Source organism: Elephas maximus, chromosome 7 (assembly GCF_024166365.1).
Source record: "Elephas maximus indicus isolate mEleMax1 chromosome 7, mEleMax1 primary haplotype, whole genome shotgun sequence".
Lineage (NCBI taxonomy): Eukaryota > Metazoa > Chordata > Mammalia > Proboscidea > Elephantidae > Elephas > Elephas maximus.
Window position 1 is genome coordinate 25,932,326 of NC_064825.1, and position 19,193 is coordinate 25,951,518.

A 19,193-nucleotide genomic window follows, 5' to 3' on the forward strand; every position below is an offset into this window, starting at 1 on the left:
AAAAAATCAATTCTTTTCAGGCTAAAACTTTAAAACAGATGCTATTTATGACTTCTGGAAACCCTATGAGACAGCTGTACTCTGTCCTATAGGGTCACTATAAGTCAGAATTGACTTAACAGCAATGGGTTTGGTTTGGTTTATTTATGACTTTGGAATTTGAGGCACTGTGAAGTAACCATCTCTCGGGGTTCAAAAGCATTTTATTTTTAAATATGATTTCAGACTTGTAGTAGCCATTGGAATTTTTCCCCTATTATTAAAATCCTCAAAGAAAAATTTTCAAGCAAACTCTTGGAAACTGATAACTTTGTAAATGTGAGGGTTTATGAGAAATGGGGAAACCAATTAACCGGAAGAGGAGAGGGGTTGGATTAAAGTTGTGATTAGTTTGAGGGCGGGGCTGATTGAATTAGAATTTTGATGGTATATATGACAAGCCTGGAAACCCTGGTGGCGTAGTGGTTAAGAGCTACAGCCGTTAACCAAAAGGTCAGCAGTTTGAATCCACCAGGTGCTCCTTGGTAACTCTATGGGGCAGTTCTACTCTGTCCTATAGGGTTGCTATGAGTTGGAATCGACTCGATGGCAGTGGGTTTGGTTTTTGGTTTGGTATGATAAGCCTGAATATCATAGGATTTTTCATTTAGAGATTCTCTCCTGCAAGGGAGTTATCTTTCTGGATGTTGGCATATCTTCATTTGAAATTGAGATTTCAGACTAGCAGAATGTAAATTACTTGTTTTCTCCTTTAAAATATAAAATAGATTAAAGCATTTTTTTTTACATCAGAATGTGATTTTTTTTTCCTGTTAAAACTCATTCACTCATTCATTCATTCATTCATTCGCTCACTTGGAAAATGTTTACTTGGCACCTACTGGTGCCAGGTAATGTTTAGGTACTTGGCCTACATCACTGAGCAAAACAAACATCTTTGCTCCTGTAGAATTTATATTCTGCATGGGAGAGTTAGAGACAGAAACAATAAAGGTAATGTAACTAAATCATATAGTACCAGGGAAGATAATGCGTGCTATGTAAAAAAGGAAAAGTAGAACAGGGTAAGGACATCAGAGTGCACAGTGTTGGTAACAGAGGTCTGCCTCATTGGAACAAAGCCTTCAATGAGATGGGCAGGAGTGCTCTTGGTGGAGGAAACAGCTAGTGCAAGGGGGCCTAAGTCAAGAGCCGCTGTGCTTGTTCAAGCAAAACCAGGGAAAACATGAAGCCTGAAGAGGCATGAACAAGTGATGAGGTCAAAGAGGCAGAGGAGAGGCTAGATTACGGACAGCGTTGTGGGCCATTGTGAGAACTTTGGCTTTTATTGTGAGGGAAATAGGGTGCATTCCCTCTGTCTGGCTGGATGCCCTTTTCTCCCCATGGCATTATTGTATTATCTAGTTGTATTACTGGATATACCCAGTTGTATTATTGATTTTTTTAAGTGTTGCCAATCCGATGCTGTAAAGTGATAATTCCTTGTTAACATACTTTCATTTCCCCAATATCAAGTGTCTTTCATGTTTGTCTATTTGGAATTGCTTTTTTCTGAATGGCCCGTTGATATCCTTTGCCCATTTTTTTTTCTGTTGGGTTGTTTGTATTTTTTTTACTTATTACTATTATCAGTAGTAACAGTAGTAACCATTTACATGTTATAGGCATTACAAAATTTCCCCCCAATCTACCATTTATCTATTGATTCTGCTATTGGCATCTTCTACCATAAAACTAATTTTTATATAGACGAATTTTTTAAATTATTTCTTTTATAGTTTCTAGGTGTTCTGCCTTGATCAAAAGGTTTCTTCACATGCTAGGCTGTATAAAGAGTCTCCTAAATTTTCTTCTTAGGTTTTTATGGTTTCTTTTTTCCTTTTAGGTGTTTAATTCATCTGGGCTTTGTTTTTGTGTCAGCTTTGAGGCTGCAATCCCTTTGTTATTTCCTGACATAAGAAGAGTCAGTTTTCAGAGAGGGCCACATGAACCAGAGACCTACATTATCCTGAGAACAGAAGAACTAGTTGGTGCCCGGCCACAATTGATGACTGCCCTGACAGGGAGCACAATAGAGAACCCCTGAGGGAGCAGGATATAAGTGGGATGCAGACCCCAAATTCTCATAAAAAGACCATACTTAACGGTCTGGATGTGACTAGAGGAATCCCGGCGGTCATGGTCCCCAACCCTTCTGTTGGCACAGGACGGGAACCATCCCCAAAGACAATTCATCAGACATGAAAGGGACTGGACAGTGGGTGGGAGAGAGATGCTGATGAAGAGTGAGCTAATTATATCAGGTGGACACTTGAGACTGTGTTGGCATCTCCTGTCTAGAGGGGGGATGGGAGGATAGAGAGAGTTGGAGGCTGCCAAAGTTTTCACAAAAGGAGAGACTGGAAGGGCTGACTCATTAGGGGGAGAGCAAGTGGGAGTAAGGAGTAAGATGTATATTAACTTATATGTGACAGACTGACTTGATTTGTAAACGTTCACTTGAAGCTCAATAAAAGTTAATAAAAAAAAAAAGAAGAGTCAGTTTTGTAATTATGGTTATTATATAAAACATCCTTTTCACATTGGAAAGCCTGGTTGCATAGTGGTTAAGAGCTATGGCTACTAACCGAAAGGTCAGCAGTTCGAATCCACCAGGTGCTCCTTGGAAATCGTATGGGGCAGTTCTACCCTGTCCTATAGGGTCACTATGAGTCCACGGCAATGGGTTTGGTTTTGGGTTTTTTCACATTGAATTAAAATACAACCTTTGTTATACTAAAACGGAACATTTTTTAAGGTTAGGATATACTACACCATGTTCGAAGCTGACAGGAATAATATGAAAGGGATGGATTAATACGTTATGAAGGAGAGATAGAAGATGTAATAGGATGCTAATCACTAAGAAGGCTGGAAAGATTGGGACCCAGAGTACAAGGCAGAGAATCTGGGTCACCTCATCTCTAGTAACACAGGGAAAGGTGAGAACAGGCCCGTAGCTGCAGGCAGCTTGGTAGGTCTGCTGGGGTGGGGGAGGATGAGGAGTCCTTGTTTGTGAGTTTCTGTTTTCCCAGGGAAGTAAGAAGATAATTAGCTCCCAAGAAAACGGGTGAGAAGGGAAGAAGGGCTGGAGGAGACGTGTAGGAGTTTTGAGGAACAAGGGCAATGTGGGAAATCATATCACTGAAGAGTAGGAAAATAAACAGAGGGATGTTTAAGGGGGCTGGCAGGCAGAATTAAGAGCCCAACTAGACACTTGTGGTAAGGGGTTTAAAATAAGAACTCTTGGAAAATCAGTTGCGTGATTTTTTTATCAGCAAAGTTCAGCTGATAGCATGAACTTATTTTTTTGTAAATATACTTAGTTTTAAGTTTCTTTTTCTTAATACCGTCAAACTGTTTAAGTCAAAAATTTTAGTTTCTTTTTCTTACTACTACTTTCAAACCATTTAAGTAGAAACACTCTTTAGTTTCTTTTTCTTATTAATACTTTCAGATCATTTAAGTCAACAGCTTTTAATTTTGTGGACGGATTATATTGTATGTTGGTGTTGATAGGTGCTGACTTACCAGGGTGGTCACCTAATCATGGCAGGTGGTCAAAAGATTGGGTGGTGGGCTGGGAGTTAAATGGATTAGGGTGATTCGCTCAGGGCTGATAAAGGCAGTTGACACATAAAAACCATGGATATTTTCTACAGTTGTGTCACCATCTTGTCATTGCTACTTCATTCCTCTACTTCAGAGTGCATCATTCATTCATTCATTCAACAAATACTTACTCAGCACCTATTATGTGCCAGGCACTGTTCTATATGCAGATGATACACCAGTGAACAAGAGAGACAACGTTCCTGCTTTCCTGGAACTTACGTTCTAATACAGGAAATAGACAATAATAAAAATAATATTAATAATAATATTAGCTAACATTTATTTAGCAAGTACTGTTTGCTGAGACAGTTCTAAGCACTTTACAAGTAGTAACTCACCTAATCCTTATAGTAAGATTAAGGGGGAGGGACTAGTATTATCTCCATTTTATACATCAGGAAACTGAGGGCAAAGAAAGGGAAACTAACTTGCAATGGGTATAAGCTGAAAAAGGCAGAGCAGAAATTTTGAACCAGTCTGGCTGTAGATCCCTTTCTCTTAAAAACTGTTCTGTGCTGCCTTTCAGACAGGAAACAAGGCAATAAACAAATGAACAAAATAAGTTCAGGTGGTATTCAGTACTACGAAAAAATAAAACAAGGTGGTATGAAGGTATTTACGTGTTAAAGGGGTGAGGGTGCAACAGGTGGGTGTTAGGGAAAACTTCACTGAGATGGCATTTGAGCTGAGACCTGAAGGATGGTTATGCAGTTATCTTGGGTACAGGCAGCAGAGAAAAGCGAGTGCAAAGACTCTGATACAGAAGAACCTTGTCTTGCGAAACAGAAATGCCCACTCGGCTACAGGTTAGTGTATAAAAGAATAACTTACTCAAATGAAGTCAGGGAGATAGGTAGGAGACAGAACCTGTGGGGCCTCAGTTCACACTAGGGAATTTGATTTTTATTCTAAGCGCAGTCGAATTTTATGCAGAAAAGTAATACTATCTGACTCATAATTTTACAAGATCACTCTTGCTGTATACATAAAGCTGACTGGAGGACAAAAGGAGAAGCAGGAAGATCTATTAGGAGGCAATTACAATCCAGGTGGCTTGGACAGGGTGGTGGCTAGGGCTGGGGTGGTGCAGTAGGATGAAAAGTGAGGGAGCAATTTAGTATGTATTCTGAAAGGGGATTGGAAAGACTTCCAGATAAACTAGATGTGAAGAGTGCAGGGGAAGGAACTTAAGTACAGGCTTTGGGATTCTGGGTAGTGTCATTTACTGAGATGTGTAAGGGGGGAGGAATACCTTCACTAAGAAAAATCAAAATTTCCATCTTGGACTTAACAGAGGAAGGAGTTTTCTCCTACTTTTTTTTCATTTAAAAGTTTTAAAGAAAAAGTTTAAGGGAAAAGCTTTTGAATATTCAATTTTGTGAGCTCTTTACATTAGAAACTGAGTTGGGGAGGTTACATTTTCATTTGTTCAACAAATATTTATGGAGCACCTACTATACGCCAAGGACTATGTGATGAGACACCAAGATGAACTAAGCAAACAAGATCCCCGCTCTCAGAGTCCTTTGTTTTACTTTTATTTTTCGGTAGGAAGAGAGAGGGAGATGGGTGATTTTTTTCTGTTTGTTGTCTTATTAAAACTTCACCTAACGCTTGAGTAGCCATCTTATTAGTAATTGCATCTCGTGCTCCTGGCAGTTGGGCCCACCGTTCTAAACGCTCAATATCAGGTGAATAAATGAATTAATCGCTAACATTACATCTTCCCTCCCACTAGAATTCATACTTTTTTTTTTAATAAAAATTTTAACAAACAATACGAATACAACCTTCGCTTTGAAGTCTAATATTTTTGCAGGAATGGTACCTTTATAAAGATCGTGGTTGCCCCCGTACATATTTGTTCTTTCTTCATATCCAATTAAATGAAAACACTAGCTTTTCCGTAGCCCAACTCTCTAGGCTTGTTGGGTCTAGCTCAGGAGAAAGGAAGCAGGAACCGTTGGATTTAAACAGTTTGGTGTAATCCTGTTCCACGCTCCCTCCCGCTAGTCGGGGACGTGATGTCGGCTATCCTGAGCTTTCCGTCCACGCAGAACCGGAATGAAGGAGTCTGGGAGGGGGTCGGGGATGGAAAAGACGGAAGAGACATTAACTAATTGGCTCTTGAAGGTATAAAATGATGTTTTAGGGTCTACGCTAAGGCACCGATTTCAAACGCCCGCCCCCTGGACCGTTTCGGTCCCGCCCCCTGTTGTCGTCACGCCGACTTCCACCTTGGCCTCTGTGGATTGGTCCGCGCCTCCGCCTCTGAAGGGCAGCTGAAGCGCTTGGATTTTGCTTCCGGGTCTTGGCTTTGGCGCTGGACGCAGAGGTTTCTGGGAGGCAAGGGGCGTAATGGTGTGTGTATGATCTCCGGAGGCTGCAGCATCGGACGTCGGCCAAAGTAAGCGGCAGGAGGGTGGCAGATATTCTTCTTCGTTCTGGAGGTGGGGCAGGAAAGGGCGACTGGGGTCGGAGGCCGCGACAGCGCGCGGGCGGAAGAGGTCCCGGAGCGGCAGGGTGCTAGCGGAGCAAGGCGCCTGTGGAGCGCTTGCGAGCTGCTGGGCCGGCCGAGGGAAGCTCGGCGCGAAGGCAGCTGTGCAGACGGCTTTAGGCAAGCCTTGGGCCCCCCTACCGCCGAATCCGGTGCAGGTGAGGCATCAGCGAGTTCCTGGTGACAGCTTGTCGGCGGGCTCCCGGGAGGCCGGGGTGATGATAAACAATGGGGGGGGCGGTGGCGCCCCCAGCGGCAGAAAACCCTTTTTCTCCCCCTGTGGGTACATGCCTTTCCTTTTTTTTGAAAAACAAAAAACTGTACAAAAAACATCCAGTTCCAGCTTGCTTTTCCGACCCTAAACCCTAAAAAACCCAAATCCGTTGCTGTCGAGTTGATTCCTATTATGGGTTTCTGACCCTATCGGAATGCTATTAGCAACATCTGCTAGGCAGTGTTCTTTTGGCTGTTTATAGTCTAAGTAACCAGGGCTTTGACCTGGTTAGTTTTGGGTTGAACCCTGATGAGAATTTGCGTTTCCGCCCCCAGATATACCAAATCAGAATCTATATTTTAACAAGAGACCCAGGTGATTATGTTTAATAAATTTTGAAAGCCACTGCTCTGCTTGTGGTTCTCAGAATTGGTCCCTAATCAGCAGTATTAGTGTTGCCTGCGGATTTGTTAGAAATGCAAATTCTGAAAGAAACATAATGAATGGGTCTCTGATTTTTGGTTACCACAGCCCTTAAATGTTATTTTACAAAAGATCTGATTTATGTTATGATGTTGTTGTCCTAGAAACTTGGATCAACCAAAGATTGTTGGATAATTTTGTCCTTGTAACTGTCCTTAAAATTTAGCACACTTCTACAGTTTAACTTTTCTCCAGGACAGTTAGTAACAGTGATTTTTAAAAGTACCTTTGTGTTTTTGAGATGGCTAGCCCATTTGCTGTTGTGTGAGTTCTAGATAAAATGCAAACCCTACTGGTGGAGTAAGATTGAATTAAGAGTTTTTAAAACTCAATCATGGAGTGTCTGTGTTGGACAAGTGCTTTGACATGTCAGGAGCCCTGGTGGCACAGTGGTTAAGAGCTATGGCTGCTAACCAAAATGTCTTGATAGTTTGAATCCGCCAGCTGCTCCATGGAAACCCTATGGGGCAGCTCTGCTCTTTCCTAACTATGAGTCAGAATTGATTCGATGGCAGCGGGTTGACATGTCACATCTCAATTTTCATAATAATCCTATGGGGAATACCCTGGTTTTACAGATGGCAAAAATTTAAGCTAGGTGTCTTGCCCAAGGCCTCACAGCCAGAATGAGAAAGGGTGGAACACAAACTCCGATCCTTATTGCAGAATTTTTTTTTTTTTTTTTACTAGCAAGAGCCTCCTGAGTAGCTATATACTTTGTACACTCTGCGCCTCATGATTTGTTAAGAATGTTTGTGAGACTGTTCAAGTAAATAACTCACTGGGGAATGAGTGTGGGAAATTATTTCACAAGGATGGATATTGACTAATGCTTCATAAAGTGACAGTTTATCATATTGCAAATAACTTGATACTCTTTCTTCAAATCGTATAAGATGACAACAGCAGCCAGGCCAACTTTTGAACCTGCAAGAGGTGGAAGAGGAAAAGGAGAAGGTGATTTGAGCCAGCTCTCAAAGCAGTATTCAAGCAGAGACCTACCCTCTCATACGAAGATAAAATATAGGTAAAAAATTCTTTAAGTTTTTCTTGTTCACAAAACAAGACCATATCTACTAAATGGCATGTGATAGGATAGTAGCATATTTGTGTTATATCATTTTAGGTTATCTATTTTTTAGAAACAGAAGGCATAGAGTATATTTAAGATACCCTGATAGTGCCCTGGTTCAGCACTTGGCTATTAACCTAAAGGTTGATGGTTCAAATCCACCCAGTGGCTCTGAGGGAGAAAGTCCTGGCAATCTATTTCCATAAAGATTACAGCCTAGAAAGCCCAATGAGGCAGTTCTACTCCGTCATCTGGGGTCGCTGTGCGTTGAAAATCACCTTGATGGCACCCATCAGCAACAACAGAGTATGTTTAATGCTAAATTATGCTCTACAGTTGTAAACTGCTACGAGACATTTCATTAAGCAAATTCTTATCAACTTGGAATTTCTATACATAGATGTAGCACTAACTGATGCATTACCTCAGAGGGACCATGTACCATCAGCGCTGGGCAATATGAGGTTAAAACCATTACTGTATTCATTAAAACTATTTAAAAAATGAAGGGTAACAGGTGACTGGGAGAGGTGTGTTCCTATAACAAGCCCTCAGTTGATGTAATACTAATAAAAATTTAAAGATATTTTAATCTGCAACCTTATTATTCGAAAATATGTGAGTTACTCAGCATTTTGAAATATTGGAAACATCTCAAAGGTGCCTACTAGTAACCTCCTTCAGATTACATTAATCATCTTTTCTAGTCAATTTTTTTTTATACTTGAGGGACTGGAGACAAATGAAGCTTTTGTAGATTGTCTTTCATTTCTGCAGTTAAGCATTTTTTAGTAACAATTTGCCCTGGTTTGTTTCTACTTTAGACAAACCACTCAGGATGCCCCAGAAGAAGTTCGCAACCGTGACTTCAGAAGAGAGTTGGAAGAGAGAGAGAGAGCTGCTGCAAGAGAAAAAAATAGAGATCGTCCAACCCGAGGTACCAACACTATACAAAACATTTGTCTCATAAACTGACACATTGGAGATAGTTTTTTTTTCATGTAGTAAGTGGAAAAGATTAATATGTTTGTGTGTTTTTAACTACTGGTGTGAGCTCTAATGCTTCCTCAAATGAACTGATAAGATTAGAGGTGATAGCCAAGGTTCATTCCAGTTCCACCTTTTTATGCTTCTGTGTTAGAAAGGACAGAGGTGATTGGGGACATTTAGCCATCGTTTCAGTTCAGATCAAGGGATTTTTACTATTTACAGCGATGAGGCTTTTTAAGGCCTCATGGTTTCTGTCTTTCAAGATTGCCCCATTTTTGTCAGTGGCTGTTGGAGGATAAGGAGCCCTTGTGGCACAGTAGTTAAGCGCTTGGCTGCTAACTGAAAGGCTGGCAGTTCAAACCCACTCCGGGGCTCCACGGGAGAAAAGACCTGGCAGTCTACTCCCTGTAAAGATTACAGCTTAGAAAACCCTATGGGGCCGTTCATCTCTGCACGTGGGATCACTGTGAGTCAAAATTAACTCGACAGCACCCAAAAACATCACCACTAATTGGAGGGCATCTAGAAGCATCAGTTATAATATCTTTTTTACGTTTTCAGCATATGTAAACTATTTCTTACATTTCCTGAGTGAAGCCACAGTTCCCATATTAAAATCAATATATTCGTTAATTCATTCAGCAAATATTGACCACAGGCTTATTTGCCAGGCACTATCTCTGCTGTGCATGATCTCTGCTGTCGTGATGCTTATAATCTAAGCTCTTTGTGCCCATGAGTCTCTAAACCCCTGCGGAGAAATTGCAGTTTTAACAAATTCTTAGGTGATGTTAATGTTGCTGGTTAGAGACCAGTTTTGAGAACCACTTGTACAATAGTCAGTGCCTGAGTTTTGAGTACAATAGTGGTTCTCAGAATTTATCGTGCATAGGAATCACCTGGGGATCTTGTTAAACTAGATTCTGGTTCAGCATACTTGGGGTGGAAATGCAAATTTTCAGTGGGGTTTCTAACCAGGCTGAACTACTTCGAAGCCCTAGAATGGGTACTGGTTGTTTCAGTAAGCTAAATGCTACTTGTTTTCCCCCAGAACATACAACATCTTCTTCAGTCTCGAAGAAGCCCAGGTTAGACCAGATTCCTGCCGCCAACCTTGATGCAGATGACCCTTTGACAGACGTATGTGTTATTTCCTTTTTTCATTTTGCTTTAGTAATTTACGTTTTCTGAAATACTTTTTTTCTTAACTTTAAGCGACCTATGTTCATTTTTACTTGTTATAATTCAAATGTAGCTCTGACCTCAATGCTAAACCTTAAAATTGATTTTAAACCAAAAGGGATTATTTTGTGGTTAAAGGAAAGAATATGCTTCCCAAAAAAATGATCCCCTCTGTCAAACGCAGAGATTAGGCTGATGTGACGTACAACCCTAGAATGCGCTCTTCCCGCCGGACTTCCTGTAATAGCACAAATGGAGTTGTACCCGCCAGGCTGCTTCATGTTAAATGTGTCATGAGTGGTGCCTGCCTTCAGATGGGCTGTGAACTCCCTTCCTCCGTGCTTAGGGAGGGAAGTGACACAATCCAAAGGTTTTTAAGGATTAGCACTTCGATTGATATTAAAATTCAGAGGAACTCTGCAATCTATAATTAGTTTTCAGTTTTCTGTAGTGGAAAAATCAGTGTGGCCTCAAATTTAGCATATATATCAGCAGTTAATTCTAGTTTACTGAGATTAGTTACTAACAGTAAGTATAATGTAGAGAACAGTTTTATCTGAGACTTAATAACTATTCTGAGAACTTAGCCCCTTTTTTGATTTTTAAATTCGATATGAATATCCAAACTAGCTAACTTAAAGTTGTTTTGATCTACGTAAAATTATTTTCACTTTCTTAGAATGATATATTGTGTGCATATATACTGTATCTTGGTGTAAATTGTTCTTTTTTTTGTTTTAGAAATATTTTCATATGTAGATTTTCTTTTGGCCATGTAAATCTTAAAGGTACTTTGTTATACTCTGTGCTGTTTCAGTCCCTAAAACACATCAGGGTTGACATTTCATTAAGTAATTTTAGGCTAAGTAGTGGGCTTTGTTTTACATTTGGGTTGGTTGGTGGTTTTAATCATGATATTTGAGTGAATAATGTGCATCTTCTCTTCCATCTTCTGGACCGGCACCATTCTTTTTTTAGGAAGAGGATGAAGATGAAGATTTTGAAGAGGAGAGTGATGATGACGATACTGCAGCTCTTCTTGCAGAACTGGAAAAAATTAAAAAAGAAAGAGCTGAAGAGCAGGCCAGGAAGGTAAAAATCCATGTGTTAAATATTTCTATCTTCTCTGTCATCTCACACATACTAAAGTAGAAATATTTTTTAATGAAAGTAATATCTTATATTAGAAATTTTCTGTTCCATGACTAGACATTACAACACCTGTAGAGATATAAATCTAATTCGTTTTCTGACCTCATAAGTCTCTTGAGTTATGTTAGGAGATCTTTCCCAATAGTGCAGACATGCCTAATACTGCTCGTCCAGTTGCTCTTCATTCACTTATGTATTCATTTGTTCAAAAACCATTTAAAGCAAAAAAAATAAAAACCAAACCAGTTGCCATTGAGTTAATTCCAACTCATAGTGACCCTATAAGACAGAGCAGAACTGCCCCGTGGGGTTTCCAGGGAGTGGCTGGTGGATTTGAACTGCTGAGTTCTTGGATAGCAGCCATAGCTGTTAACCACCGTACCACCAGGGCACCCAGTAGACATTTATCAAAAACCAAACTTGTTGCCGTCAAGTCGATTCCGACTCATAGTGACCATGTAGAGTAGAACTGCCCCGGTAGGGTTTCCAAGGAGCAGCCGGTGGATTTGAACTGCTGACCTTTTGGTTAGCAGCCAAACGCTTAACCACTTTGCCAGCAGGGACCCGGTAGACAATATTATCTATCAGAAGAACCGGAGATGATTAAGATACGGTTATGGCTTAAAAAGAACTCGCTGGTGTAATGAGCCCATCTTTGTTGTTCTCTTTATCTCTTGTCCCTCACCCATTCTTTCCAAGCACTCAGTGGGGCTGTCAGTAGATCTTATATAACCTTGGTCAGGTTACCTACATCTCTGAGCCTCCAAAGTTTCTCTGTTGACACAATGGGAGGAAAGATGGTTGTGAGTATTAAATAGGATTAGAAATTAATTTTGTAGTTAAAGTGTTTTATTTATTTTATTATTTGTGATCAGAATAAATTGAGTTATTCATGTTTGGAATTTATTTAAATCCTAATGTTTCTCTCAGAATCAGAAACCCTTCAGTTCTTTGAAGGATTAGCAGTAACAATGTCACTGCAATGTCAGTATATAAAACTTCTGTAGGATACTATTCAAAATGGAAGTCAAAACCATTTATTGCATTGATTGAGTAGTATGTTACTGGTCAGTATTACTAGAATATACACGCACGTAAACACATGTACTGGTGTGTCACATTTTATTAGAAAGCTCTTAAAACAGCACAAGTGTTTTAATAGCCCCGGAATAGCTGTACCATAAAATGGTGTTAGAATAAATGTTTTAAATAATGAGATTTATATTATTTGAAATACGTACAAAAAGGGTTACTTTTGTTAAAAAAAAAAAAAATCTTTTGGGGAAAAAAAGTCCATTGATGCTGATAAAACAGAAAAGGAATCTATGGAGTCTTGAACTGTGTTATTTTAACCATCATAACCGCTGAAAAGCCATCACTGCAGTTGGCTGACTGCCTTGATTTAATCTTTCTGTGACTTTTCTAGTCTTATGTTCAGTGAGAATAAAATTGTTTCTCGACATTCCAAGGTAATTTGAAGTGTTCTAAAGGCACTGTAATAGCAGGATAACAGTGACAGAGAAGTCATGTTTGCTAATTTCCATGAAAGAAGTTGCTATGAATCCATAATCTGTGACTTTAAACTTTGAGTGAAACATCCGTAATGGTAACAGTAAGAGATGAATTTGGGGAGACAAGTGCAGGTCACAGCATTAAAGGTTTGCAAACTATCCTAAAGGAGTTTTGATTTTATTCTGAAGAATTTGAGGATTCAGTTGATTTCAGCAGGAGATTGATAGGGTTTGATACGTATTTTGGAAGGATTACTCTGGCAGAAATGTAGAGCTTAGATTGGGAGGAGCTGAGTTGGGAGGCTGTTCCAGTAATTCTCACATGCAGTTATTAACTTGTGTGGTAGTTGGAATTGAGAGAAAAGGAACAAAGCCTGATAAGAGATACCAGGAAGGTAGACTTGACCAGATATAGTGACTGATTGGATGTTGCCTCAAAAATGACCCCCAGGTTTCTGGGTAGATATTGGTGTCATACAGTAATATCAGCAATGCAAAAAGATGGGTGTGTTTAGGCAGAGATAAAGGCAATGCATTCCATTTTGAACATGCCGAATTTGAGTAGCCTGTGAGGCATTTAAGTGGAGATGTCCCATCCCATCTCAACCAGAGCAGCTCAGCTTTTTTACAGGCTTTTGTGGAAGATTTCATTTGAGTGAAGGATTGTTCTGTTTTTAAAAAAAATAAAAGGGGGATTGTTCTGTTTGTTTTTTTTTTTTTTTATAAAAGCGGGGGGACTTGGGGAAAGGACACTGACATAGATTAATGATAGGAATTTAGGGAAATTGAGTTCATGTGAATCAGAAAGGTCAGGAAAGAATCACAAAGCTTTTTTGGGCTAGGCTTTGACTGATGGAATTGAAATTCAAAGGAGGGAAGTATTTTAAAGTGCAGTTCTCTTCAAAGGTTAGCATTAAAAAACTATCTCATTGCAGTTTCATGTATGAGAGTAGATCTCTGCTCCATAGTGTTTTCAATGGCTGATTTCTTAGAAGTAGGTTACCAGGCCTTTCTTCCCAAGACACTTATGGGTGAACTCAAACCTCCAATCTTGATTAGCGTCCAAGCGTGTTAACCATCTGCACCACCCCAGGACTCCAAAGTTAGGCGTAGGAGAGCATAATTCCTGTAATAGCTTAATAATTTTTATATCTAAAGCTTACAAATGAAAGAATTATAGGAGCATTCCTAGTATCACTTGCACACCGCTAGATGGCAGTATTTTTATTCTACAATCTTTTGGCTTACTAGCATCTCTGGATACATAAAGACACATGCAGTTTAAATGCATTTGGTTGACTTTTTGGGAGGATAAACATTTGAGGCAGGAGGTCTTGCAATTTTATGAGGCATATCTAATTTTTTTGTACAATGGTAAATTGGTGTTTCTTGGGCTTGAATGCCAATTGTATTTCTTTTGTTCCTGTTCCCCAGTCTGGCTTACTTTTGGATGGTTTTTGAGATGTCATGAAATAATATTTTCAAACCAATCAGTTTATGTCAGTGGTTGGCAAACTTTCTGTATTGGACCAGATAATAAATATCTTGGGCTTATAGGCTATATGGTTTCTATTGCAACTCCTCAGCTTTGCCATTATAGTATGAAATCAGCCATAGACAATACATAAGCGAATGAGTGTGGCTTCACTCCAGTAAAAGTTATTTACAAAAACAGGCAGTGAGCCACAGTAGTCAGCACAGTCTGGTACTGGTACAACATCAGACACGTAGACCAATGGAACAGAATTGAGAATCCAGACATAAATCCATCCACATATGAGCAGTTGATATTTGACAAAGGCCCAAAGTCAGTTAAATGGGGAAAAGACAGTCTCTTTAACAAATGGTGCTGGCTGAACTGGATATCCATCTGCAAAAAAAATGAAACAAGATGCATACCTCACACAATGCACAAAAACCAATTCAAAATGGATCAAAGACCTAAATATAAAATCTAAAATGATAAAGATCATGGAAGAAAAAATGGGGACAACGCTAGGAGCCCTAATACACGGCATAAACAGTATACAAAACATTACTAACAACGCAGAAGAGAAACTAGATAACTGGGAACTCTTAAACACATATGCTCATCCAAAGCCTTCACCAAAAGAGTAAAAAGATTACCTACAGACTGGGAAAAAGTTTTTAGCTATGACATTTCCGATCAGTGTCTGATCTCTAAAATCTACATGATACTGCAAAAAGTCAACTACAAAAAGACAGATAACCCAATTAAAAAATGGGCACTTTACTGAAGAAGACATTCAGGTAGCTAACAGATACATAAGGAAATGCTCGTGATCGTTAGCCATTAGAGAAATGCAAATCAAAACTACAATGAGATTCCATCTCATTCCAACAAGGCTGGCATTAATCCAAAAAACATAAAATAATAAATGTTGGAGAGGTTGTGGAGAGACTGGAACACTTACACACTGCCGGTAGGAATATAAAATTGTACAACCACTTTGGAAATCAATTTGGTGCTTCCTTTAAAAGCTAGAAATAGAACTACCATATGATCCAGCAGTCCCACTCCTTGAAATATATCCTAGAGAAGTAAGAGCCTTTACACAAACAGATATATACACACCCATGTTCATTGCAGCACTGTTTACAATAGCAAAAAGGTGGAAGCAACCAAGGTGCCTGTCAATGGATGAATAGATAAATTATGATACATTCACACAGTGGAATACTATGCATCGATAAAGAACAATGATGAATCTGTGAAACATTTCATAATGTGGAGGAATCTAGAAGGCATTATGCTGAGTGAAATTAGTTGCAAAGGACAAATATTGTATGAGACGACTATTACAAGAACTCAAAAAAATAGTTTAAACAGAGAAGAAAATATTTTTTGACGGTTACAAGAGAGAGGAAGGGAGAGGGGTTTTCACTAATTAGATATTAGAAAAGAACTATTTTAGGTGAAGGGAAAGGCAGCACAATACAGGAGGGGTCATCACAACTGGACTAGACCAAAAGCAAGGAAGTTTCCTGAATAAACTGAACACTTCAAAGGCCAGCATAGCAGGGTTTTGGAGACCATGGTTTCAGGGGACATCTAAATCAATTGGCATAATAAAATCTATTAAAACATTCTGCATCCCACTTTGGAGAATGGCGTCTGGGGTCTTAAATGCTAGCACGCAGCCATCTAAGACGCATCAGTTGGTCTCAGCCCACCTGGAGCAAAAGAGAATGAAGAACACTAAAAACACAAGGTAATTATGAACCCAAGAGACAGAAAGGGCCACATAAACCAGAGACTACATCAGCCTGAGCCCAGAAGAACTAGATGGTGCCCGGCCACAACCGATGACTGCCCTGACAGGGAACGCAACAGAGAACCCCTGAGGGAGCAGTGAGAGCAGTGGGATGCAGACCTCAAATTCTCATAAAAAGACCAGACTTAATGGTCTGACTGAGAGTAGAAGGACCCCAGAGGTCATGGTCCCCAGACCTTCTGTTAGCCCAAGACAGGAACCATTCCCAAAGCCAACTCTTGAGACAGGGATTGGACTGGATTATGGGATAGGAAATGATACTGGTGAAGAGTGAGCTTCCTGGATCAAGTAGACACAAGACTATGTGGGCAACTTCTGGCTGGAGGGAAGATGAGAGGGCAGAGGCGGTTAGAAGCTGGCCAAATGTACACGAAAATAGAGGGTGGAGAGAAGGAATGTGTTGTTTCTCATTAGGGGGAGAGCAACTATGAGTATACAGCAAGGTGTATATAAATTTTTGTATGAGACTGACTTGATTTGTAAACTTTCACTTAAAGCACAATAAAAAATTTTAGAAAAGAAAACAGGTGGTGAGTCAGTCTGGCTTATGTTTATGAAGTATAGTGTGCCTGGTACTTCAATAGTGAAAGAATTGGTACATTATTTTCCAGTGTTGCTATTCTGAAGGAAATAATATTCCAAACATAGAAAAGGCCAGGACCTCATATATAGCACGCGTTATTATTATAGACTGGGATACATTGTATGCCTGAGCTGCTGTTTTTGTAGCATCTCAGAGATGTCTTTTTACTTTCAGCATCAATATAATTTGTAAAAGTAAATACATAGTTTTTAGAAAGCTAACTGTTCTTCATCTGTGGTGGATAGTTTTCATTTTCGTTTGCTGAAGTTCTGAGCAGTGATCTAAAGGAAGTTTTCTGTTGGTTTCCCTGCAGATTGCATGTTCTTACTTTCCTGTTATTTGTCCTCATGAAATTGAAATTCATTGTTCCCATTTGAATAGTCAAAATGGAGTATCAGTAACCTGTATAGAAAATTAAGATTTTTTTCCAGTTGGCGTAACACAAAGGTTCATTTTAAATAGACTTCCCAGACAGTCCCTTTTTCCATGATTTATAAATCATCAGTTGCTGGCATCTTCAAAACATAGCAAAGTGGGATTTATCTTTGGTTTAAGGTAGCATGGAATCAGGTAAATCTAAAAGTTGTAGCTAAGGATTTTAGACATTTTTTAATTCTAATTCTAAGAATGGAACTGAGGGTGATCTGAGCTTAAAAGATATTGATAGAAAAATAAGAGTAAAGTAAGGAAAGACAATGTTATAACTGATGGGAGGATGAGAGGTGAAAAATAGAAAGTAACAATAGATCATAACAAAATGGACCACCTCTGCTAATTTAGTAGGAAAATGCATGTTAACTGTATAATTTTTTACATGGTTGTCTTACGTTAGGCGATACTTCTTGATGAATGATAACTTTTTACCAATAGTAGACACAGAAGTTTATTGGTAATTTAAAATAAAATTATTTTAACCACAGTGTTTACAGCGTATAGCCCTTCTTGAAATATTGAGGTAATAACTTTGCTAAGGGTGTTTTCTTAATGTTCCATATATTCTAAAATACGTTCATTGATACACTCTCTTAAAATTTAAAGCAATTAATTTTTTTGTAGGTACTTTAAAAAATTGATTAAAATGTACATTTCATAGGATTTCAGAGTTGGAAGTGACTAATGAATATATGAGACAAGCATGAAAAATGCTGAATTATTTTATTTCTATCTGTGAGACTTGTCTGTGTCTTAAAAAAGAAAAAAAAAATCTGACTTGATGCTCACCTATTTTCCCCCGTAAAATTATAACAGTCTTTTTTTTTTTAATTTGAGCTATTTAAGAAATTTGACCCCAAGAGTTACTATAAGTAAATATAAATCATCCCCCCACTTTGACAGGAACAAGAACAAAAAGCTGAAGAAGAGAGGATCCGTATGGAAAATATTCTGAGTGGAAACCCACTCCTTAATCTCACTGGCCCATCCCAGCCTCAGGCCAACTTCAAAGTTAAAAGAAGGTAAGATACAGTAGTGAGTTGGATGTATATACAGGTTTTTACCTGGATTGCAAATACATCATGTAAAGCTTCTACAGCCTCACCCTCTGCTGATAATCTTCTCTATCAGATTTTGAAATTATGGGAGAAAGAAATTAAAGTTATTCTCAATAGATATGATACCCAGCAGTATGCCAGGTATTTTTCTAAGCACTAGAGATAGAAGAGTAAACTGAACTCTTGACCCTGTGAAACTTCATTTTAGGTGTATGTGTCGGGGGTCCCCCAGACCACCCTCACATTCCAAGGTTTCCCTGAAAGGACTCAGCGCTTAAGCATGTAGTTGTACTTCGGGCTGAGATTTATTGGAGTAATGTATTCTTGTTTCCTGATTACAAGCATTATAAGTGCCCTATTATTTCATTACAGAATATTTTAAAGGACATTCTAAGGTTTCAGATGTTTTATTGCCTAAAATTTTAATTAGTAGATAAAGTGAGGAATATCTCTAGAGTAATATGCAAAACAGTATAATGAGAGCAATTCCTAAATTATTTATGTTCCACATGCTCTTCGTTGTAATCGTCCCTTTTGGGAATCTTATGATATTTTTGTTTTAATATTTTTTCTTTCAGGTGGGATGATGATGTTGTTTTCAAGAACTGTGCAAAAGGTGTAGATGATCAGAAGAAAGACAAAAGATTTGTAAATGATACGCTGCGATCTGAATTTCACAAAAAGTTCATGGAGAAATATATTAAGTAGTACAGTTTTATGTGCTTAATTATAAAAGACTCTAAAGGATTGTTCTGGCTCTGTTTTGGTTAGCCCCCCACCCCCCACCCCCCACCCCCCACCCTTCTAATTGTGTAAGGGCTTCCATAATTTAAGGTTTCAAAATATCTTTTAGTGATCTTTTATTTGATAATGGACTTGGAAATTATTTCAATGTTTCTAGTCATGTGTTTTCTTTTTAATATGGGAAAAGGAGTCTTGGCTTTTAATAAATATTTTAATAGTCTAAATACCAACTTTGTGTCCCTAACTTTTTGCTGTAGTTTATGCAGCTTATAAAAAGTTGCCTATATTCTTTTGAAAAGAAAAATTGTCACTGTGTATTATGTTT

General features: G+C 38.9%; 1 protein-coding gene and 1 long non-coding RNA gene across 3 annotated transcripts in view; one reads left to right on the plus strand and one right to left on the minus strand.

Annotated features, from left to right (window-relative positions):
- LOC126078816 (uncharacterized) overlaps positions 1–5,836 on the minus strand; it is a 38,591-nt gene extending 32,755 nt beyond the window's left edge. The window contains exons 1-2 of the long non-coding RNA XR_007518169.1: positions 5,483–5,836; positions 3,783–3,876 (exon numbers count right to left, since the gene is read on the minus strand). This is a non-coding gene — a long non-coding RNA (uncharacterized LOC126078816). The remainder of the gene's footprint in view (positions 1–3,782; positions 3,877–5,482) is intronic.
- A 119-nt stretch (positions 5,837–5,955) lies between these two features.
- CWC15 (CWC15 spliceosome associated protein homolog) lies at positions 5,956–18,916 on the plus strand. 2 transcript variants are annotated; one of them, XM_049890705.1, is made up of 7 exons: positions 5,956–6,061; positions 7,745–7,875; positions 8,745–8,857; positions 9,962–10,050; positions 11,071–11,184; positions 17,970–18,088; positions 18,703–18,916. In XM_049890705.1, the coding sequence occupies exons 2-7, from the start codon at positions 7,745–7,747 to the stop codon at positions 18,830–18,832; spliced, it is 696 nt and encodes a 231-aa protein (XP_049746662.1). In that variant the 5' UTR covers positions 5,956–6,061; the 3' UTR covers positions 18,833–18,916. The 2 variants fall into 2 exon arrangements, with proteins under 2 accessions (XP_049746662.1, XP_049746663.1); XM_049890706.1 differs by lacking the exon at positions 5,956–6,061 and adding an exon at positions 6,089–6,309.
- The last annotated feature ends 277 nt before the right edge of the window (positions 18,917–19,193 follow it).